Source organism: Oryctolagus cuniculus, chromosome 7 (assembly GCF_051225735.1).
Source record: "Oryctolagus cuniculus isolate XC-2025 breed Fujian yellow rabbit chromosome 7, ASM5122573v1, whole genome shotgun sequence".
In the NCBI taxonomy this organism is placed as follows: Eukaryota; Metazoa; Chordata; class Mammalia; order Lagomorpha; family Leporidae; genus Oryctolagus; species Oryctolagus cuniculus.
The window spans coordinates 14747482-14771462 of record NC_142873.1 but is presented as its reverse complement, the minus strand read 5'-3'; the positions used below and the strand labels follow the sequence as shown (position 1 = coordinate 14771462).

Genomic DNA, 23981 nt, shown 5'->3' with positions numbered 1-23981 from the left:
AAGCCTCCCGCCTGCGACAGGCACTGCTCTGATACAGGTGGCTGTTCCCATGTGACACAAGGAATAGGGGCCAATGTTTTTAAGTTGATTTCTGTCTGTGATTCACGCTCATTGCTAACTTGATGAAATATTAACCATTAGAAGTAAGGAAAAGATTTAATAAATATTTGAATTGTACATTAGAGATTCAATTCAATCAATGCTGTCTCTGTCTTGTGATATTTTTTCCCTGGTTGTAAACAACTTTTGGTATTCAATTGGAAACAAAATAATTCATTAATTTCCATTTCTTCCTTCTCATGTACAATGTTTTTGGCTCTAGGTAGTATATCAACAGAACATTTTATACAATGCGTAATTAAGTGATGTACCTTGGAGATGGTAAATACATATTGGAACAGTAATGGACTCATTCCTCTTGTGAAAATATTAGTAAGAATCTCAGTTGGAGTTTGAATGAATATTGTAATGACCTCTTTCTCCTCGGAGGGTTGCAGAATCCAGGAGAAGGGGTGGGGGGGGGTCCCGAAAGCACCAGACAGATGTGGCACATCTTCCCAAAGCTTCCCTTTCAAGAGGAAGGAAGCTTTCTTTTAACAATACGAAAAATAAAAAATAAATGAAGAATGAAAAATTTTTCAGGGATTTTAAAAAGTTACCCTTGATTCTGGTATCCCCTCTCCAGGTACCTCCTCAGTTTCTTCTTTTCTTTTATGGAGCACTTACTGAAATTTTTGAAGCACTTCCATTATTACAACACTAGAATCTAATAGCATTTGGTGGTATTGCTGTTTCTAAGCGTTAGTGGGAAAAAGTAACTGAGCAAGTAAACAGTGTGTATTTTTAAGTATTCATATTTGTGACTTTAGTACTTCAAGTACCTATGCAGAAATAAGAAAAATCGAACAGTTTTCCAAGTAAATTCTTCAATAAATGTGCACGGATGCATAGACACGGGGTCTGCATAGCATGTAAGTCGTGACTTCACAGATGGCTAACATTTCCTTATCTGTTCACATTCTTTGAATAAAGACAGTCTTTTCAGTAAATTAAAAGCTCAACTTCAAACCAAACACTCCCCCCCAAAATTAGCACAAATTTCCTATTTTGGAAATATTGATATAATTTATTATGCACAATATAGTACAAGTATTTTGTAATGTATGATATAATAATTACTAGATAATTATAACACATAATTTTAAAATTCATGCATTCAAAGAGTCAGAGATAACAGGCAAGAGAATTTATTGCCCAAGATCATTTTACAGTTTTCTATAACGGCCAAGTTTGTTTTTTTTTAAACTGAAACTAGACATAAGTGAAATGACCAAATATGAAAAGAGTGGTGTTAGAGAAGTCAAAATCATCTGGGATAGAAAGGATGAAGTAATTTATGTAAAAATATTTAGCACAGGGCCTAGTAGGTACTCACTAAAAAGTAAAAGTTACAAAGAAAAAACAGTGAAAAAATTGTATTCCTATTTGTTGTTGCTGTTTTTTCCTTTTCCTTAAGCTTTATAACTGGGGACCTGTGTTGTGGTACAGCTTGTCAAAGTTGTTGCCACCTGCAACACCAATATTCTATATTGGAGTGCCGGTTCCATTCCTGGCTACCCAGCTTCTGATCCAGTTCCCTGCTAATGTGCCTGGGAAGGCAGCAGAAGATGGTCCAAGTAATTGGACCCCTGATACCCCTGTGGGAGGCCTGGATGGAGTTCCTGGCTCCTGATTTCTGCCTGGCCCAGTCCCAGCTTTTGCAACCAGCAAAGGGACGATTTTCTCTTTCTCTCTCTCCCTCCCTCCCTCCCTCTCTCCCTCTCACTCTTTCAAATAAATAAATATTTCTTAAAAATGTGTAAGATTTGTAACTGTTGAGGACACCTGACAAAAAGACAATGGTTAGTTAGTAAAATGGCTCAGAACTTACAGAACTTAGAACATTTTGCAAGCATTGTTCTCACAGGATTCAGACTCAGTAGAAAAATTCTTGCTTATTCTGTCAGTTTTGACTAAGGTAAAAGGCCCTTACTTAAACAATAAACTTGACCAAACCATGTGATAAGAAAGCAGTTTATGGATTTGTGGGGTATTCTTTCTCCAAGACAGAAAGGTATCCTTGCTTACTTTTCAGCCTGGCAGAGATAAGAAAGCATTTATTCACACTCCAACTCTCACGTAACTGGCTCGATCATTTGAGGCCAGTGCTCTATGGCAGTGGATCTATTTTTGAAGAATTCCTCCTTTTTAAAAAATTTTTATTTAAAACTTTTTATTCATTTGAGAGGCAGAGACAGAGTCTCCATCTGCTGGTTCACTAACCCCAAATGCCCTCCAAGACTGGGGCCAGACAGAAGCCACGAGCAGAGACTCAATCCAGGGCTCCCACATGGGTGGCCGGGATTCAGTTACTTGAGCCATCACCATGGCCTTCCAGGGACCGCAAGAGCAGGAAGCTGGAGTCAAGAACTGGAGGCAGGCATCAGACCCACCCATGCTGATATAGGACACTATATCATCCCAATCATCATCCTAACCACTAGCCCAAAACCCACCCCTCTCCTTTATTTGAAGTCAAAAGCTTTTGATGGTGATAGTAGTTGCACATTTATCAGAGAAATACATAGGTTTATATCACTTTAGGGATCCTTGTATAACCCCATTATCTTTCTCTGTTACTAAGAATGATCTCACTAGCTGGAAACCCCTCTGCAAAGATTTCTGTTTAATCATAAAAAGTAACTGTCACTATAGATCAGTGAGACTTAAAGTATTGATCCCTCCTTTCATATCAGTGACTGTGGCAACAGGAGATGCTACCAGTCAATAGGTCAGGGTTTTGCTGGGAGTCGAGTGTGCTGAGCTGTCAGCACCACTCCTCTGCAGGTTCCCAGGGCTGACGCAGACTATCCCCTGTTCTTGGCAAGAAGTTGGTATGCACACCAGTCTGGGAAGATAATTGTCTACTCTCTCTTCAGACTCTTCTATGATCTTCCTCAAAGCTCCTTCATCTGCCTCTGGAGAGTGGGTGTGGCCAAGGTTTTAGACGATCATGCAAACACTCCAGCACCACGCCATCATCCTCCCTCAACAATTACACTGACCATTTGTAGAGAACTGAAGTCACATTTGCCCCCCCCCATTTCTGTCTTTTTCAAATTTATTAGTGTTCCTAATAGGCCTTCACATACCAACCCAAATAGCAATTTGTGCACTAATCAACCATCCTGTGAAAGTGTGTGTGTTTGGTGAAGCTGCTTTCAATGTTATTGGTCCTGAGGCTGTATTTAAAAAATCCATAACTTCCTGACAGCTAATGCACACTAACTTCATGATCTGAGGACAAAGGCTCTTGCCTGGAAACGCCTGAATAAATTCCATACACATGAAACCCGTGGCAAATAAGCAAATTTGACAGATAAATTAGTAGACTTGTCTACTGTTTTTGGATGGTTGCTTCAAAATGGAGGTGCCTCTTAGTGTCTGCTCCAAGTTGATGGGTTGCATTTTGCAGTAAACTGTCCAGCTAGAACACATGTCTTTTCCATAGTTGTGTGTGTATGTGTGTTTGACACAAACAAAGCCAGGATTCATTGGTCTCACAGATGGCACTACATACTTTAATATGTTTGGAGACAATATTTAGTGGTCCAATATTGGAAAATACCAGTATGTATTGAGATATACTTACTAGGACCATAAAGCAGAACAGTTGAAGTTCAGAAAGCTTGGAATTATGGCCTCCTAACCCCTAGGTATTCCCGTTGTGATCTCCTATCTATTCTCCATCCATTATCAATCTTCCCATGTTGTTTTATCTCCTCCCTCCCATCTGACTTACTCGGCTTCTTTAAGATAGAACCATCCTGGCCAGCGCCGCAGCTCACTAGGCTAATCCTCCACCTTGCGGCGCCGGCACACTGGGTTCTAGTCCCAGTTGGGGTGCCGGATTCTGTCCCGGTTGCCCCTCTTCCAAGCCAGCTCTCTGCTGTGACCCAGGAAGGCAGTGGAGGATGCCCCAAGTACTTGGGCCCTGCACCCCATGGGAGACCAGGAGAAGCACCTGGCTCCTGCCTTCGGATCAGCGCGGTGCGCCAGCCACAGCGCGCCGGCCGCGACGGCCATTGGAGGGTGAACCAACAGCAAAAGGAAGACCTTTCTCTCTGTCTCTCTCTCTCTCACTGTCCACTCTGCCTGTCAAAAAAATAAAAAAGATAGAACCATCCTGGAGTGGCTTTGGCAGAAGAAAGGGCACTTTGTGGGCAAACTCTGTGGCTGTAGTGTAGGGTGAGGAATAGTAAATAATTAGACAGGTGAAGTCACCAAACTGCCTGTGAAGACGCGTCTTCTTTCACTGGAGTGCAGAAGTGGGGCTAGTTTAGTACTAAAGGTGATCCTGGGGCACTTGAAGGAGTTATCTCTTCCACGCGGCTGTTGGGTAGGGGTGTAGAAACAGATGAAATTGGACATCTCATCGAGTTTTTGGAAGAGCTCCTTTGTCTCCCCAAGGACTCTTACTCAGTGTTGCCTGGAAAAGAAGTTCTTGAAGGCACTATTGTAGTTCTTGTTGAAGGCTGTGTAGATCAGGGGGTTAAAAAAGGAGTTGGAGTAGCCAAGCCAAAGGAAAATGCTTTTCCAGATGGCCGGGATGTCACAGGAGCAGAGGGGACTGACGAGCTCCGTGATGAAGAAAGGAATCCAGCAGAGCACGAACACCCCGATGAGGATGCCCACCATGAGGGCTGCTCTCTGATCTTTCTGTTCTCTCCATGAGTCCCCTTCAGTCTGGAAGGTGACAGTGGCATGGCGGACCGTGAACACCATCTGCGGCTGCAGAGTAGAGTCTTTCACCTGTAAAAGACAAGCAGAAGCCTTGTGGAGAGCCACCTCTTGATCACTGCCAGGTTTGGGCCAGGCTGGTGGGCCCAGACCATGCACATCCACTTCAAAGGAAGGTCCTGGATTTTTAGGTGCAGGAATCGGACAGCCTCGTGGGACTCAACTTCAGATATGCAACACAGTGACAGAGTTGGAGGGCTTGCTTACATCTTAGAAAAGGGAGGAAAACTGGAGCATGCATGTGTGATGAGGGTGGATACCCTACTGCTGCCACTTCAACCCTTGGGACAACAGAAACACTCATAAACAAATTATAGGGCATGTATGGTTTAGTGGCCAAGATACACAAGTGTAGATGCTTCGCAAATTATGATGAGATCACATGCCAACAAACACATCATAAGTTAAAAATATCATAAGCTGAAAATACACCTAATATGTCTAACTTGCCAAACATCATATCATAACAACACACTACACTGTAGACAATGGGTTGTTCACTGCTGAGACCACATGGCTGATTGGGAGCTGTGGCTTGCTGCCAAGACTATCATACTGCATTTTGCTAGCCCAGGAAAAGATCAAAATTCAAACCCCAGCTATAATTTCTTTTTTATTTATTTATTTTTATGACAGGCAGAGTGGATAGTGAGAGAGAGAGACAGAGAGAAAGGTCTTCCTTTTGCCGTTGGTTCACCCTCCAATGGCCGCCACGGCCGGCGCACTGCGCTGATCCAATGGCAGGAGCCAGGTGCTTCTGGTCTCCCATGGGGTGCAGGGCCCAAGCACTTGGGCCATCCTCCACTGCCTTCCCGGGTCACAGCAGAGAGCTGGCCTGGAAGAGGGGCAACCGGGACAGAATCCGGCACCCCAACCGGGACTAGAACCTGGTGTGCCGGTGCCGCAAGGCGGAGGATTAACCTATTGAGCCACGGCGCTGGCCTACAATTTCTACTATCAGAGTTGAGAAATCATATATTGCACTATCTTAATCTAGGGACTGTTTGTAATCAACAGTATGCCAAATCCTTATCAAATCTCATTATCACTTTTAGGAGAAGATTTCCTGTGTTTTTTTTATTTATTTTATTTATTTGAAAGGCAGTTACACACAAAAAAGAGAGGGATAAATGGAGGGAGAGAGAGAGAGAGAGGTCTTCCCTTCATTGGTTCACTTACCAAATGGCCACAATAGCTGGTATTGGGCCAGGCCAAAGCCAGGAGCCAGGAACTTTATCCAGGTCTCCCACATTCATGCAGGGACCCAAGGACTTAGGCCATCTTCTGCTGCTTTTTTTCCCAGATGCATTAGCAGGGAGCTGGATTGGAAGTGGATCAGCTGGGCCTTGAACCAGTGCCCATATGGGATGCTGGCATTGTGGGCAGTGGCTTAACCCATTGTGCCACAATGCCAGCCCTAGACGCAGATTTGCTGAAGTCATTGTAACTTTCTAAGTCCATGTGAGGTCCTCTAACATACTAGAATTTTCCCAGGACCTATCTTCCATTGTGCTTCCTCGCATATTCTACTGTTTGAGACAGCCCCCTTGCTGTGGCATCTGTCTCTGTCTCAGTATATTCTGGTTCCCATTTGCTACCCCCCTACTCATGCATTTATAGAAAGCAGAGACTCTCTCCCCTTGGATGCGCCCAAGTCTTCTGCAGGGGAGATTCCTGCAGAATTTGGCTGTACAGATTCATTTCTGTCTCCCAGGAAGCAGTTCTTCTCCAGTCCAATTTTTAGCTCTTAGGAAAAAGAAACTAATGAGAGTCTCAGAATGAGCCGCCCAAATATGAGAAAATTAGGTGGATGGACGGTTAAAGTTTAGTGGAATATGTAATGTCCCTCGAGCTGAGAAAGAATTCTGAGACTGAAGAAGGAAGAAGGAAGCTCCATATAAGAATAAAAGAGTTTATTATAGGGGCTGGGGCTGTGGGCACCAGTCGGTTAAAGCCACAGCCTGAAGCACCAGCATCCTATATGAGCGCTGGCTCAAAACCCACTGCTCCTCTTCCAATCCATCTCTCTATGGCCTGGGAAAGCAGTCAAAGATGGCCCAAGTCTTGGGCCCCTGCACCCACATGGGAGACCTGGAAGAAGATCCTGGCTCCTGGCTTCAGATCAGTGCAGCTCCAGCCGTTGTGGCCATCTGGGGAGTGAACCAGCGGATGGAAGACCTCTCTTTCTCTCTTTACCTCTCTCTGTAACTCTTTCAAATAAATAAATATAAATCTCTTTAAAAAAAAAAGTCCAAGCCTTTTAAAAATAGAATTTATTATAGGACAATTTACATATGGGATTCTAGACAGGGTCAGGCAGGTGATGTGGTCTGAGGCTGTAGGAGGATTTTTTTCACAAGGATATCTGGAAGCCAAGATTTTACACACTTACAAATCAGGGAGAAGACAGTTGTGTTATAGCACATTCTTTCAAAATGTCTACATATTGTATAATTATTTACTGATCAATCACAAACCTAATGTGTTCTTATATTCTCTCTAGCCATTCTGCTTCACTCTCCTATTACTATCTCAGATAACCAATAGATTTCCATCAATAGTAGCTACTTGAATGAAGGGACAAAGACTCACATCTGCAGGGCTGGCACAGTGGCACAGCAGGTTAATCCTCAATGCTGGCATCCCATATTGGAGCCCTGGTTCAAGTTCTCACTGCTACACCTCTGCTCTACTTCCCTGCCACTGGGCCCAGGTAAGCAGCAGCACTGACCCAAGTATTTGGGCCCCTGCTACCCATGTGGGAGACCTGGATGAGTTCCTGACTCTTAGCTTTGGCTTCAGCCTGGCCCAGCCCTGGCCACTGCAGCCATCTGGGGAGTGAACCATTGGGTGGAAGAGCTCTGTATCTCTATCTCTCCCTCTCTCCTTCTAATTCTGCCTTACAAGCAAATAAAATAAGTCTTAAAAAAACAGCTTGTACTTGGGAAGTGTGGTTTCAGGAGATTTTCAGGCTAAAGCAATGTGTTGTTAAAATGCATGATGGGTCACAAGAATTTGATGGAATAATCAGGATATTCAAACTAGAAATTGTCTGACACATTGGTTCCACTATGCAAGGGTGAGAATAAAAATGTTCCTGCAAACTTAAGGAAAGTCTGATTGTTCTGTAGCTGTGGCAATAAAGATCCGTGTTCATTGTTTAAACCTCTCTAAATGATCAAGGAAAATGCAATTCTTTTTTTTCTTTTCTTTTTTTTTTTTTTTTTTTTTGACAGGCAGAGTGGATAGTGAGAGAGAGAGACAGAGAGAAAGGTCTTCCTTTGTCATTGGTTCACCCTCCAATGGGCACCACGGCTGGTGCGCTGCAGCCGGCACACCACGCTAATCCAAAGGCAGGAGCCAGGTGCTTCTCCTGGTCTCCCATGGGGTGCAGGGCCCAAGCACTTGGGCCATCCTCCACTGCCTTCCCAGGCCACAGCAGAGAGCTGGCCTGGAAGAGGGGCAACCGGGAAAGAATCCGGTGCCCCGACCAGGACTAGAACCTGGTGTGCCGGCGCTGCTAGGTGGAGGATTAGCCTATTGAGCTGTGGCACTGGCCACAATGCAGTTCTATGAATACACATTTGCAAAACTAAATTGTTGGTGTCAGCACTCACTTGTGAAAGTCAGCCCATCAGGGCAGACTCACCACCGAACTGTGCCTCTGAGCACCAATAGCCAGCAGCACTCTCACCCGTGGAGCCACACTTCACGGTGATGCAAGCTCACTCCCCCTCTGAACATCCTTTAGTCCCTGAGCGCCACGCTGCCCCAAGCAGTCATGGACGATCAGCATTCTGCTATGCTCTGAGGGACTGTATCTGCAAGCAGAGAGCATTCCTCTTGTAATGCTAAGGCTTAACCACAGCTGTGTCTTTTTATCTCAGATCCTCAACAGTGGTCATTCTGGAGATTCTACTGAGACCATTCGCTGACTCACCATAGACTGCTTGGAACACAGGTGCATTGACTGGGCCCTAAACTCCAGTTGCCCAATGGATCTGCAGTCAGGTAGAGATACTGGTAATTTGACTTCTGACTAGTTCCACTGGGCTCTTGATGCTCAGTGTATTTTACTATCTCAGAGTTTGTGACTGTCTTGGTCCTTATTATGTCACCAAGACAGAACACTTGAGACTAGATAATCATAAAGGGAAGAAGTTGTGGCCAGTGCTGTGGCAGAGAAGGTAAGGCAGCCGCCTGCAGTGCCGGCATCCCATATGGGCGTCGGTTCGAGTCCCGGCTGCTCCACTTCTGATTCAGCTCTCTGCTATGGCCTGGGAAAGCAGTGGAAGATGGCCCAAATCCTTGGGCCCCTGCACCCATGTGGGAGACCTGGAAGAAGCTCCTGGCTCCTGGCTTCGGATCAGTGCAGCTCTGGCCATTGTGGCCATCTAGGGAGTGAACCAGTGGATTGAAGACTTCTCTCTCGCTCTCTGCCTCTGCCTCTCTGTAACTCAAACTTTCAAGTAAAGAAATAAAGTCTTAAAAAATAAAAAAAATAAAAAATAAAGGAAAAAAGTGTATTAAGCTCATGGTTCTAGGGACCAGAAGTCTAAGATGCAGTTGTTTGTCAATGTATACAAAGTCTTAACGTGATAGGTCTTTGTTTTGTTCTGGAATATCTCTTTCTGATGATTGTAAAGGGAGTCATTCTAGAAGGCATAGGCTTCATGCCCATCCAAGCCAAGCCAAGCCAAGTCTGAGGGCTAATGAATTGAGGATCACTAGACCAGTGACAAATGTGTGTCAAAGCAATTGGTGGAACTTTGCTTTAGAACCATACAGAACTTTTGTATGGGAAATCCTGACTGGTCACTTTGTGAAAGCATGCCACTTAGTTCAGCCTGTTTTCCAGCTCAACCGATTGTTGCATTGGTGTTTGTAATGTCTCTACTTCGCCTCTAGTTGGGAACCCTAAGGCACCATGCACAAACACAAACTGTTGACTAACCAGAGTGACCTGTTGGTTTATCTGTGTGAAAGTCTCTTCTCCTTTAAGAAATAGCTAACTCTTTGCATTTTTCATGACAACTACCAGCAGTTTTACTTACTGAGAAATTTCTGACAAATGAAAATCAAAGTTGACTTATTTTAGAGAATCTCTCAAAAAATAGGAAACAAACCCCAAGAGAGCTGGTTAAGCCACCACCTGTGATGCCAGAATCCATATAAGCCCCTGTTTGAGTCCTGTGCCTGGAAAAGCAGCAGAGGGTGGCCCAAGTCCTTTGGCCCTGCCACCTACATGGGAGACCGGATGGCATTCCAGGCTCCAGGCTTCAGCTTGGCTGAGCCCTGGCCATTGCAGCCATTTGGGGAGTGAACCAGCAGATGGAAGATCTCTCCCTCTCTAACTCTGCCTTTCAAATAAATAAATAAATCTTGATAGTCTCAAAGACTTTGCAAGCTTCCAAAACCTACCCTCCTTGCACTTCTCTATCTTGTGTTATTTCTATTCAGCTTTATCTGACTATGTGAACTAATCTTCCTTTGAGGTTTCTCTGGAAAATGCAATCATCTTGTAAAACTGCCAAGCAAAAGTCATAAATTTATAATATTTAAATGGAAACACTGGTCTAGAGCTAAGATAAGGGCACTAATTAAGAATTTTCCTAAACTACAGGGAGAAGGGCAAAAATGTATCATGCAATTTAGAATTTAGTTAGAGGGACCAGCACTGTGGCATAGCAGGTAAAGCCACCACCTGCAGTGCCAGCATCCCATATGGGTGCCAGTTCAAAACCCAGCTGCTCCACTTCTGATCCAGTTCTCTGCTGTGGCCTGGGAAAACAGTAGAAGATGGCCCAAGTCCTTGGGCCCCTGTACCCACGTGGGAGACTGGAAGAAGCTCCTGGCTCCTGGCTTCAGATTGGCCCAGCTCCAGCCATTGCGGCCAACTGGGGAGTGAACCAGCAGATGGAAGACTTCTCTCTCTCTCTCTGCCTCTCCTTCTCTCTCTCTGTAACTCTGACTTTCAAGTAAAGAAATAAATCTTTTTTTAAAAAAGAATTTAGTTAGAATATAAAAAGAAAAAGTGAATCTTGTGCTGAACTACAAATCTTATCAACTAGTTAGTCTGACTGGAATCTCATAAGATTGAAAAATATTTAAAAGCAGAAGGATAACAAAGAAAACTATGTGATCCAGGTGTGAAAACTTAAATAAAAAAATAGAAAATACATTACATAAGGACATTTTAGAAGCCTTCTTTAAAGGGAAGATTGAATAAAGGCTCAACATCATAAACTAAATCAAGGTTGTAAACAGACTTGAGAAAACTTTCCAGCAGTATTCTGGATTATTTTGTTTTGTCTTCCTACAAATGGGCTCAAGCTTGAATATTGAGTTTAATCTGAAAAATTACTTAATTCTGAACTTACCAACTTAGAAAATATCTAAAGTGGGGCTGATTTTTTCCAGAAAGTCAATGCTAGAAATCAGTGCAAGCTGATTCTCTAGGCAAAACATCCAAAAGGGCTTCTGTTCTCGAAGATTCAGTAACCTAGATAAAGATCCCTGTATACACAAGGGTACTTTTGAAAGTTCATGGAAAATAGAATTAAAAGCGAAGTTTATTTTGGTGCAAAAGAATTTGAAATCTGTTTATCTAAGGGGTCTTCAAATAGTTCATGTAAATGCCTATTAGAGAAAATATTTCAAAAAGCTTTTTGCACAACTTATCATTTAATTCCTTTTTCCATGTACTTTATTTTCTTAAAATATTTATTTTATTTATTTAAAAAACAGAGAGAGAGATCTTCCATCATTTGTTAACTCCCCAGATGGTCAAACGGCCAAGCTGCACTGATCCGAAGACAGGAGTCAGGTGCTTCTTCTGGGTCTCCCATGTGGGTGCAGGGGTCCAAGGATTTGAGTCGTCTTCTATTGCTTTCCCAGGCCATAGCAGAGAGCTGGATCAGAAGTGGAGCAGCTGGGATTTGAACTGGTGCCCATATGGGATGCCAGCACTGCAGACGGTGGCTTTACCCACTAAGCCACAGCACTGGCCCTGAACTTTATTTTTTTTAAATATTTATTTATTTGAAAAACAGAGTAACAGAGAGAGAAAGGGACAGAGATATTTAGACAGATCTTCCATCTAATGCTTCACTTCTCAAATGCCTACAATGGACAGGGCTGGGTCAGGCATCAGCAGGAGCCCAGAACTCCATCCAGGGCTCCTCGAAGTGAGTGGCAGGAACCCAGTACTTGGGCCATTATCCTCTGCCTTCCTAGCTGCATTAGGGAGAAGCTGGATCAGAAGCTGAGGAGTCAGGATTCAAACTGGCACTCTGATGGGGTCTGATATAGGATGCAGACATCTCAAGGGGCAGCTCAGCCCACCGCACAGCAATGACTCTCCCCCCATCAGCTTTTTAAAGTTCCATGGTAAATGTTACTAGCAGTAGGGTCCTTGAAAGAATCAATTCCCATACTGACTAAAAGGCAAAATACAACTACATAAAATCTGTACCACAGTCACCCCAATGGAGATATTATAGCCCAGAAATAGCTGTCCTTCTAAACGTTCAAGAGGAATTATCTCTAAGTATACAGGGACAGCAATAAAACTTTTATTTAAACTGTAACTAGCTTTAACCCCACCACTATAGAACAATACATCATTCAGTGTGAAGTTTTAAAGTTGTCTGAAAAGTAAACTGACTTGTGGGGCCGGTGCTGTGGTGCAGTGGGAGAGCTGGAAGAACCTCCTGGCTCCTGGCTTTGGATCGGCACAGCTCTGGCCCTTGTGGCCATCTGGGGAGTGAACCAGCAGATGGATGATCTCTCTCTCTCTCTCTCTCTCTCTACTTCTCACTGTGACTCTGTCTTTCAAATAAATAAAATAAATCTATACAAATAAAAAAACTGACTTGTAACAAGTTTTTAAAATAAAAAACAGAAGAGTTTTTTTAATAAAATAATTATTTGCACCCGATGACAAGAAAGGATAGTGAAAGACAAATTTTTGGCTATATGGTTAAGTTCAAAAAGACTTGAGTGGAAAATATATTTTACTTAATAGAGCAATCCAACTAGTAAGAATCTTTAACAATTCTATATGCCACCTTATCACTGATATTGTGGTTATCATTATCAAAAGAATACTTCTTTAATCTTTGAGATACACCTACAAATTCAATAAGTAGAATCTGCTTCCAGATAAGATATCCTGAAGCCCTTCTGCATGACGAAACTATAGCTGATCTAGACATGAGAACACCTACTCTGTGTGTAATTGAAGAAATTTCTGGAGAAACAGCAGTGGTCTTAGAATCCCTAGGGACAAAAGATTCACAAGCAGAAAAATTAACTGGAGTAGAGTACCTAAGAGTCCAGGTTGATTTTTCCTGGGTTATCATGAACCATTTTCTTTTTATTTAAAAAAAAAGTTTATTTATTTACTTGAAACTCACAGTTACAATGACAAAGGAAAGACAGAGAGAGAGAGAGAGAGAGAGAGAGAGAGAGAGAGAGATCATCCATGTAGTGGTTCACTCCCCATAGGCCCCTCCATGGCTTGGGCTGGGCCAGACCAAAGCCAGGAGCCAGGAGCTTCATCTAGGTCTCTCACACGGATGCAGGGCCCCAAGGACCTGGGCCATTTTCTTTTGCTTTCCCAGGCACATTAACAAGAAGCTGGATCAGAAGTGAAGCAGTCAGGACTTGAATGGGAGCTCATATGGTATGCTGGCCTCACAGGCAGCTGCTTAACCTGCAGTGCCACAGTGCCAGCCCCACGAACCTTCCTTTTTCAACAAATATAAAAATGCTGGGCCATGCTCTAGGCAGATTAATGTGCTAAAATGGCATCTATAAAAGAATCTTGGCCCATTTTAAGCCTACCTCTCAATTCAGTAACCAGGGCTTTGCCTCTCTGCTAAAGAGAAAGTATAGGAATCAATTCAATTAGTTAACACATCTTCAGAATATTTTATATCAGCCCCTCCATTCTTATGTTACCACATGTAATATTTCCAACTGCTAACCAAAACTACCCAGCATTTCTCTACTAGTTGATGAACAATTCATTATTGCTTCTCTTTATCCTAGTCCCATCCACTGGTGTAACGATACTATATAATCCTTAGCTAGTGAAGGAAAAACCCTCATGCTTGTGTTCCTGTAATTGAAGTGTCTTTGCTCCAACAGAACTCTGACACTCTGGCACCAAAGTCCACATAAATATTATTCATTGATAGTATATTAAAAAGAAAAAAGGGGACAAACACTGTGTATTAAGTTAGGCCTCCCTGCCTGCAGTGCTAGAATCCCATACCAGTGCCGGTTCAAGTCCTGCTTGCTCCTCTTCCAACCCAGATCTCTGCTATGGCTTGGGAAAGCAGTTGAAAATGGCTCAAGTGCTTGGGGCCCCTGCACCTGTGCGGGAGACTCAGAAGAAAAAGCTCCTGGCTCCTGGCTTCAGATCGGCTCAGCTCCAACCATTGTGACCACCTGGGGTGAACCAGGGGATGGAAGACCTTTCTCTTGGTCTCTCCCTCTCTCTGTAACTCTACTTCTCAAATAACTAAAATCTTAAAAAAAGAACAATATGACATTTGATGTACAATGAATAGTACAGTTTCTCCTCAATGCCCTTAATGAATTGTGTCTCCTTTACAAAGACTCCAGAAGATGAAGCTTTTTCAAGGAAAAGATTCCTCAGGATAGTGGCCCCACTCATGGTAGTTAGATAATTAGAAGTTTGTATTGCTTTTTATTAAATGTTGCCATAGTAAATAATGCTTATTTTGGCTAACACAGCATACCATATACCCAAAGCTCTCTGGCTATGACAAATCAGTTTAAATATCCTAACCCAACTAATCCAGACTAACAATAGCTTTGAATTTACTTTTGTCCAACTGACTCTACCCCCTAGATAATACTTCATGTTGTACCTGAATTAACACAGAAGAAAATGATCTATACATAAGATGGAAGAAAAACCAACCTAGCTACCTGTGAAGACACAGGAAATTTTGGACTGAGAAGTCTTGGGTCATAACTAGGGAGACCTTCCAGTCCCTTCTCATCATCCTTGCAAGTATACTTGTTTGTCTCACAGGTGTTCTGGGCCTCTTCAGAACTTCACATGCTTCTAAACAATACTGTCCTTGGTGGATGATTCAATATATGATTAAGAAACAGGATAAAAATTCTATTGACCTAATGTACCATCTGAACATCAGATCTCCACAGAGGAAATTTCATCTTCCAGGAGAACCAATAGCAGTGAAAATCGGGACGATCCTTGATGATCTCTCCTGAAGCTTGGCTGAATGAGTGGGAGGGCAGAGAGGTAAATGCTCCTAAAAACTTAGGGAAAGACAGTGTTCTGTAGCCCACAGTTTTTTGTTTTTTGTTTTCATTTTTAAGATTTATTTTTTGGGGCTGGCACTGTGGCATAGTGGATAAAGCTGCAGCCTGCAGTGCCTGCATCCCATATGGGTATCGGTTCAGGTCCCAGCTGCTCCATTTCTGATCCAGCCCTCTGCTATAAACTGGGAAAGCAGTGGAGGATGACCCCAGTGCTTGGGCCCCTGCACCCGTGTGGGAGGCCCAGAGGAGGCTCCTGGCTCCTGCCTTCAGATCGGCATAGCACTAGCCATAGCAGCCCATTGGGGAGTGACCCAGCAGATGAAAGGCCTCTCTCTATCTCTCTCTGCCTCTCCTTCTCTCTGTGTGTAATTCTTTCATATACATAAATAAGCCTTTAAAAAAGATTTATTTTTATGTATTTGAAAGGCAGAGTTACATAGAGAGAAGGAGAGAGAGAGAGAGAGAGAGAGAGAGAGAGAGAGAGAGATGTCTCCATCTGCTGGTTCACTTCCTAAGTGGCCACAATGACCAGGGCTAGGCCAGGCCAAAGCCAGGAGCCAGGGGCTTCTTCCAAGTCTCCCACATGGGTATAAGATCCCAAGCAGTTGGACCAACTTCCTGCTTTACCCCTTTTTTTATCAGGTGCATTAGCAAGGAGCTGGATCAGAAGTGGAGTGGCTGGGGCTTGAACTGACACCAATAGGGGATGCCAGTTGTAGGTAGAAGCTTAATCCACTATGCCTCCATACCAGCCCCAGCCCACAAGTTTTAAACCTATTCTATTTGAATCAAAAATAATTTGGGCCAGTGCTGTGGTGAAACTATAGAGATGTACAAGTTAGCCTCTGACCCTCCGGCCTCAAGCATGGGATGTGGGGGGTCCCATGTGGGCTTAGATGCCACCTGTGACACCTGCATCCCATATTACTCCTGGCTGCTCCACTTCCAATCTGGCTCCCTGCTAATGTGCCTGGGAAAGCAGCAGAAGATGACTCAGGTGCATGGGTCACTGCCACCCATGTGAGAGACCTACATAGAGGTACTGGATCCTGACTTTGGCCTGGCCCAGCCCCAGCTGTTGTGATCATTTGGGTTATAAACCAGTGGGTGGAATATCTTTTTATTTCAGACCTCTGTCTAGTAGTGGTCTTATCCTTTGATAAAACAAGGCCTATTTGTCTTATGATACCAGTTCCCATCTCAATGTCTGACATGTTAGGGTTTCAGAATGTATTTGAATAAAATTCATCAAAGAAACAGGAAGGAAATATTATGGCTTCCCTAGGCAACACAGCTAGTGATAGAACTGTATTTAGAAACTTTGACACCCACTACCATGGAGAAATCAAGAGGCCTGGTTTGTAATTAATTCTTCAGCAAAACATAGGGCAGAGGCAACCCTGGTGTTATATGCAGAACCCTAGATCATGTGGCAGCCTCGCAAACCCATAGGATTCATTTTAGAGTGATCTGACAGGAGCAGGCATTGTGGCACAGCAGGTTAAGCTGCCACATGGGACCCCCGCATCCCATACCAGAGGCTGGAGGGCCAGAGACTGAGTCATGCATCTGAGCCTTCCTGCTGGTGATCGTGGAAAACAGTAGGTGATGTCCCTGGTACCCGGATCCCTGCCACCCATGTGGGAGTCCTGGATGGAGCTCCTGGCTCCTGGCTTTGGCATCTCCCAGCCCTAGATGTTGCAGACACTGGGGAGTGAACCTGAGGCTAGAAGGTCTCTCCTCTCTCTCTCTTTCTCTCTTTCTCTCTCTCTCTCTGAGGCTAGAAGGTCTCTCTCTCTCTCTCTCTCTCTCTCTCTCTGAGGCTAGAAGGTCTCTCTCTCTCTCTCCCTCCCTCCCTCTCCTCCAAATAAATAAGTAAATAAAACATTTTAAGAACACAAGACAGTGATCTTTCAGAGAGAAAAAAAATCAGTATATATACTGCACCCAAATAAACATTTTATAATTCCATTGTCCACAAATGTCTAGAAGTAGTGTGTGTGTGTGTGTGTGTGTGTGGAGAGGGAGAGAGAGAGGGAGGGAGAGAGGGAGAAATGAAGACAGAGAGAAAGGAAGAGAGTGGGAGAGAGGGGTGAGGGAGACAGAGAGGGAGAAGATGAAAGCGTAAAGATGTCCTAATACTTTGCTTCTGCTATCACCAATATGGTGAAATGAGAGCGCCCTGCCCCTTTAGACAATAAGCCCAGAGGAGAATTATAACTGATTTCCCTCTTTCAAGCTGTGTTTGGTGTTGAGTATTAGTCATGTTTTCCTAGACAAGCATCCTGACAGAAAAGGATTCCTGTAAGGAGGGCCCTTGAAGGAGGCCAGCTGCCTTGTCCCTGACCTGGCTCACACACATGAAACAGAGCTCCAGGCATGGTGGGAGGGGGGCTCCACCATTATTATCTATCTTTACTTCTTGTTTATTTTAGCAAGAACAGAGTTCTCCAAGTTCAGTATGACTAACACTTCGGTCTTAACAATTCTTTGTTATGGGGGACAGTCCTGTGCATTGTGCACCATTTAGCAGCACTTCTGACCTCTGCACATTAGATTTCATTAGCACCCTTTGTCCAAGTTTCTAGAATCAGAAATATCGCCAGATATTCCAAAAGTTCTCAGGGTTAGGGGCAATATCATTCTTGGTTGAATACCATTGTTCTACATAAAAGGACAGGTAGCCCCTGACACCTTTTTCCTTATCTCTGCTAGAAACTCCCCCCTTTCCCTAGCCACACCTCTGGTCTCTCTAAGCCTGACTGACCTGGTATAGCCAGAATTAGAAAATGCAATATTATTGCAAAGCTCACAATGGATGCCTGCTTCCATCACTACAGCAAAGTCTTCATGGGCAACAATGATGTCCTTATCGTACTTTTGCCCCTGCACCAAGCCCACAGGATGCACTCAGTGCTTCATTGAATGTAGATTGTTGTTCCAGAGCCAATCACAGAAAGTACGGCTTGTGCAGGTTCCTGATCAAACTTAAATATGTGAATAAGTTTCATAGAATCATCCCTGGCACTGAGTGCGTGGGAGTAGAATTGGAACGGCCTTCACATCCAGTAGACTCAGCTCTCTATAGTTTCAGAATCTTGAGTCACAGGGTCAGCTCATGAAGAGTTAATAAGAAGCAGGAAAGTGGAGGTGTGGAGAAGATGAGCCCTCATTGTCACTGTAGTGGCTGTCATCTATTAAATGACACTTGAAGAGAGATAGGGAATCGTCTACCCAGGATTTTTAATTTCCTCCTGTAGCTTTTTCTGGGGTGGTTTTAAGTCACACAGATAGCCTAAGTGCAGTGAGCTGGGGGATTGAAATAAAACCCAGAAAGTAGTTCCACAAACAATGGAAGCAGGTAACAAAGGCAAGCTCTGACACTACTATAATCAACATCTTTACTCTTAGATCAGGATGCTGCAAAATGGCAGTAACCTAGGAGATGGCATGTATTTGCAAAATCAGTTGGTAGAACTTTCAAAGAAGAACATGGACTGGAATAAACACTAATCTTCTGTGCTTGATGTGTGGCAATCTTCCTGTCAGCCAGGCTCCCATCATTCCCTTTCCCCGTGGACATTCCTACTTTAAGTGCAGGAAGCTTCATATTTTTCAGTGTGCTAACCCCAGTGTACCCCTAGCCACCCACTTCTCCAGATGTTCCAAAGGGTGTTACAGACCCATGGAATTCTGGAGCCAGATCGGACCTTGTAGAGGTATGTGGCCCAAACGCCTCATTTTATGTATAAGGAAAAATCCACTGGAGATGAATGCATTTTATGGATAAGGAAATAATCCATTGGAGATCAATGACATGATTATCTCTGTGATACATAACTGTCAGAGCAAAGTCTCTCCTCCCTGCCATCCAAAAAGTTCCACCTTCTACAAACGCGGGGTGTGTGTGTGTGTGTGTGTGTGCGTGCGCCAGGGATACAGCCTGTACAAATGCAAGTAGAGTATTTTAAGGATCGCTATAGCACCCACCTCCACAGCTTCAGATACAGGCGAGACGCTGTTGGTCTTCCTGGAGCCCACGCGGAACTTGGCAGCCTTGTAGATCTTCCAGTAGACGAACAGCACCACGCAGAGCGGCAGGTAGAAGGCGCCCACAGTGGAGAACACGGCGTAGGAGGGCTCGCGGCTGACCTGACACTCCTCGCTGCCCTCAGAGTACGTCTCCCCCCAGCCGAAAAGCAGCGGGGCCAGCGAAATGACAGCGGACAGCGCCCAGGTGAGCGTGATCATCACGTTGGAGATGCGCTGTCGAGCGCGGAGCGTGTACTCCAGGTGGCGGGTGATGGACCAGTAGCGGTCCAGGGCGATGGCCGTTACGTTCCAGATGCTGGCGGTGCAGCACAGCACATCGCACGCGATCCACAGCTGGCACAGCCGCCGGCCCAGCTGCCAGCGACGCCCAGACAGCTCATGCACCAGGCTGAGAGGCATGACCAGCGCGGCCACCAGCACGTCGGAGACGGCCATGGACGCCACCAGGTTGTGTGGCACGCGGTGGAAGGTGCGGACACGCAGGATGGTCGCCAGCACCAGCAGGTTCCACGCGAACGTAGCCGCCACCAGAAAGCCCAGCAAGGTCAGAACAAGCACACCGAAGACAGAGAGCAGGTGCGGGCTGGGGCGCAGCAGGTCTTCCGTGCCAAGGCTGCCGTTGGTCTCCAGAGGAGAGGAAGTCAAGTGGGAAAAGGAAGTTAAGTTCACTGCTAAATCCATCTCTGGATTAGGAGCCGGCTCAGGGTGTGTGCAGCAGGGACATTCAGGAGGACTTAAGATGAAAGCAGCGCCCGGAGCCAATCCAGATGTTTGCACCCTCGGGCCAGCGGCGGAGTTTCTGGGAAGCACCTGCGAATTTGTCTTCAGCCTCCCGCTGGTGAGCGAACCCGGGAGACGGTGTGGTGGAGAGGAGGGCGCTCCCTGGGCTATAAGCCGCGTTAACGATGGAGCCCTCGGAGGCTAGGAAAGCAGATGCAAGGAGCTGGACTCGCGGCCAGGGCCAGCCCAGGCTGTCACCTGTCTCAGGACTCCTCACCTGGAGGAGACAGCGGTCTGATCGCTCCCATGTCCGCCCGAGCAGGGCAGAGCAGCCCCGCAGCCTGTGAGCGCCAGAAGGGCTGGTGCGTCAGAGCCGTAGCTCTCGCAGCGTTGCTTCCCCACCTGCCCCTACCCAGGCGGCCGCCTGCAGCCTCAGCGCAGTGCTGGGAAGCCAAGCGTTCCGGTACCTGCCTTTCGCTTTGCGCAGTCCAACCTCCCCACTCCGTCTGGGGCTGCGGATCAGAGCAAACGTTGGCGCGCCCACCCAGACTGCTTTATGGAGCACTACGTAACGCGGTCAGCTGATGAGGTCGCCTCTCCCCGCCTCCCGGTTCCGGGAGCGCGCGTTTTGGCGCTGTCCGGGGTGCTGCTCTGGCCTCTCACCTCTGGGCCCGCAGCGCACCGTCCCTGTGCGCGGTGCAATCCTTGGTTCTGTGGGGTTTCTCCCCTCCCAAGGGCGCCGTTTGGTGCTGTCCATGGTTCTGCCACGATTTGCCTGAAATGACCCCCTGCGGGGAACAAGTTGACCAATGAACTTTTGAAATATCCTTTTAGCCACCTCCCACATCCGTCCCTCTAGGGGTGGTCGGGAGTACTTGAGCGGTTTCTCAGTCCCGGTAGGTGCTTGTCTTCTTGTGGACTTCTTCTCCAGAGGTTTTTGTATGATTGCTTCCTTCTTACACAACACTGAGCTGCTTCTCTTAAGGGGCTGTTGTCCTTAAAAGAGAAAAGGCAAGACAGCAGTTACGGCTGCTCCCAGAGAAGGCTGAATATTGCGGCAGAACATTCATCTATTTCCTTGGAATTATAAAGAAGGCGAGACGTCTCTTCAGCAGGCTGTACTAAATTTGCTTCTCATGAGGGGAAACTTGCATGTAAGTCGTTAGAAAGGCTCCACCTCAGTGAGAACAGGAGGGAGCATCACCCACTCCCCCATCTGTGCATACTTACACACACACTATCCACAGCAGTGATTAAGTATCTAAAGCTCCTACCCAGATGTTGGGATTTAAACTACTTCATGGAGAGAAAGCAAGATAGAGGAACTTGGGACAAAGAAAAAGATATCATAAGAGGGAAAGTAAGATGGCAAGAAGCATTTTTGTTAAAGTGCACACACAATGAGTGTCATGAAATCCCACATATTTACAAGTAAATCTGGGCATAAGTTATATAGCCACAGAAAATAAGAAACATTCATTTTTAAAGCTTTATTTTATATATTTAAAAGAATTACAGAGAGAGGTAGAGAGAGAGAGAGGTCTTCCATCTGCTGGTCACTCCCCAGATGGCCGCAACGGCCCAAACTCTGCCAATCCGAAGCCAGGAACCCAGAGCTTCCTCCGGGTCTCCCACGTGGGTGCAGGGGCCCAAGGACTTGGGCCATCTTCTACTGCTATCCCAGGCCATAGCAGAGAGCTGGATCAGAAGAGGAGCAGCCAGAGACTAGAATCGGTGCCCATTTGGGATGCTGGCGCTTGCAGCCAGAGCTTTAACCCGTTGCACCTCAGCACTGGCCCAAAACCACCCATTGTTAAAAGATTCAGTTTCTAACAGAGAATGCACTGAGAACTTTACATGTACAGGCATAAACATAAGAAAGAACAAAATCACAGAAAATTGTATTCTGAGTCAACTAGTAATTTAGTACTTACTTTAGGCAACTTAGATTATTAAAGATATCTGAACAGAAGCATTGTAATATAAATTAAGGTTATTCCTGGTAATCTCAGATTGATGCTGTATTTTTCTATTTATTTGAATGACTAAATTTATTTTTTAAAAAGATTTATTTCTTTGAAAGATGGAGTTACACGGGGAGAGAAGGAGAGGCAGAGAGAGAGAGGTCTTCCATTCACTGGTTCACTTCCCAGTTGGTTGCAATGGTCAGAACTACACCAATCTGAAGCAGGAGATTCTTCCAGGTCTCCCATGCGGGTACAGGAGCCCAAGGATTTGGGTCATCTTCTACTGCTATCCCAGGCCATAGCAGAGAGCTGGATCAGGAGTGGACTGACATTGATGTTCAGGAACCCGAAGTGCCAATGTGGTCTCACTAAAGGAGAAATAGCTATTAGGGGCCAGCTGATGAATGGAGGCCTGGGCTAAATCCAGCTCATGGTGAATGCATTGGGTCAGTGGTCCCACAGGGTATACTTCTCCAGTGCTCAAGGATGCAATTGGGATGATTCAGAACCCCACACTGAATATTGTTATAATATGGAAGGCCAAGAGGGAGCCTCCGAAAACTTATTTTGACAGCCACAGTAATAAATCACAATAACACTGAGGAGAATCTGAGGGGAAATCACAGAGATGATTGCTTCTCTATTTTACCCAATTTGCCCTGCAAAACCTGATTGGATCTTATCAGATGACAGTGATGCACAGAGAATTTAACCAAGTATTCACCACCACAGTGCAGGATCTGCAGGACCTGATGAATTGGCATCGCATTTGCTAGAGTGGATGAACACAGTATTCAGTACAGAGCTTGCCATTGCAGATATGGCTACCGACTCCTCTTCCACACCTGTCACAAAGGAGAATCAAAGCAGTTTGAACTAACTTAGGACAGACAGTGGCAAGCATTGATGTTCTTGCTCTACAACTGTGTAAACTTTCCCTCTCTCTGTTATAATATAGTCTGAAGAACCCTGTATCATGTAAAAGATCAAAGAGCAATGGTTTTCATTGTGGTCCATGAGTCCCTAGGAATCTCCCAGGCCCTTTCTGTGGGACTGCAAGGTCAAAGCAATCTTCACAGTGATACTGAGATATGGTTTGCTTGCCTCATTGTGCTGACACTCATTGGTGATGATGAATAAACCTGTGAGTGCCTAGCATAGATCATTGCAATGATAGGAAATTGTGACAGCAGTCATTGCCATTCTTCACTTCTGTGCAAACACAGGGGAAAAAGAGAGAAAACTGCCAGTTTTACTTATTCATGTCCTTTAATGTGCCACTGCCTGGTCTTCTGGTTAAGATATCAGAATCCCTTATTGGGTGCCTAGGTTTGAGTACCAGTTCTGCTCCCGATTCCAGCTTTGTGTTAATGCACACCTTGGGAGGCAGCAGTTAATAGCTCAAGTACTTGGACCCCTGCCACCCCTGTGGGAGACCTGGATTAAGTTTCAGGATCCTGACTTTGCCCTGGCACAGCCCAGACTGTTGCAGGTATTTGGAGAGTGAATTAACAGAGAAGAGATATCTGTCTGCTTCTAGCTCTGTATCCCTTCCTCTGTCTCTCTACCATTCAAATCAAACAAAATAAATAAATAAACATAAATTTTAAAGGAATGTCTTTAATAAAACAATAAAGTTATTGATTATATTAAATCTTAACATTTGCATGTACATTTTTTAATATTCTGTGTAACAAATTAGAAAGTATGGGCCAGCACCATGGCTCAATAGGCTAATCCTCCACCTGCAGCACCAGCACACTGGGTTCTAGTCCCAGTCAGGGCTCCGGATTCTGTCCCGGTTGCCCCTCTTTCAGGCCAGCTCTCTGCTGTGACCCAGGAAGGCAGTGGAGGATGGCCCAAGTGCTTGGGCCCTGCACCCCATGAGAGACCAGGAGAAGTACCCGGCTCCTGGCTTCGGATCAACGCGGTGCGCCAGCCGCAGCATACCAGCTGCAGTGCACTGGCCACGGCGGCCATTGGAGGGTGAACCAACAGCAAAAAGGAAGACCTTTCTCTCTGTCTCTCTCTCTCACTGTCCACTCTGCCTTTCAAAAAAAAAAAAGAAAGAAAGAAAGA

General features: G+C 45.1%; 1 protein-coding gene across 1 annotated transcript; it reads right to left on the bottom strand.

Annotated features, from left to right (window-relative positions):
• Positions 1–317: 317 nt before the first annotated feature.
• On the bottom strand, positions 318–23802 carry HTR5A (5-hydroxytryptamine receptor 5A). Its single transcript, XM_002715025.6, has 2 exons — positions 19153–23802; positions 318–4851 (listed from the first exon to the last, which is right to left on the bottom strand). Exons 1-2 carry the CDS (start codon positions 19894–19896, stop codon positions 4519–4521), a joined length of 1077 nt encoding a protein of 358 aa, XP_002715071.2. The 5' UTR covers positions 19897–23802; the 3' UTR covers positions 318–4518.
• Positions 23803–23981: the final 179 nt, after the last annotated feature.

What these genes read in the sequence shown, in the direction of transcription:
- HTR5A (XM_002715025.6), bottom strand. Translation starts at nt 19,896, where the DNA reads ATGGATTTAGCAGTGAACTTAACTTCCTTTTCCCACTTGACTTCCTCT. An exon ending in CTGTATCTGAAGCTGTGGAG is followed by an intron (nt 4,852 to 19,152) that starts GTGGGTGCTATA and finishes TGTCTTTTACAG; the next exon opens with GTGAAAGACTCTACTCTGCA.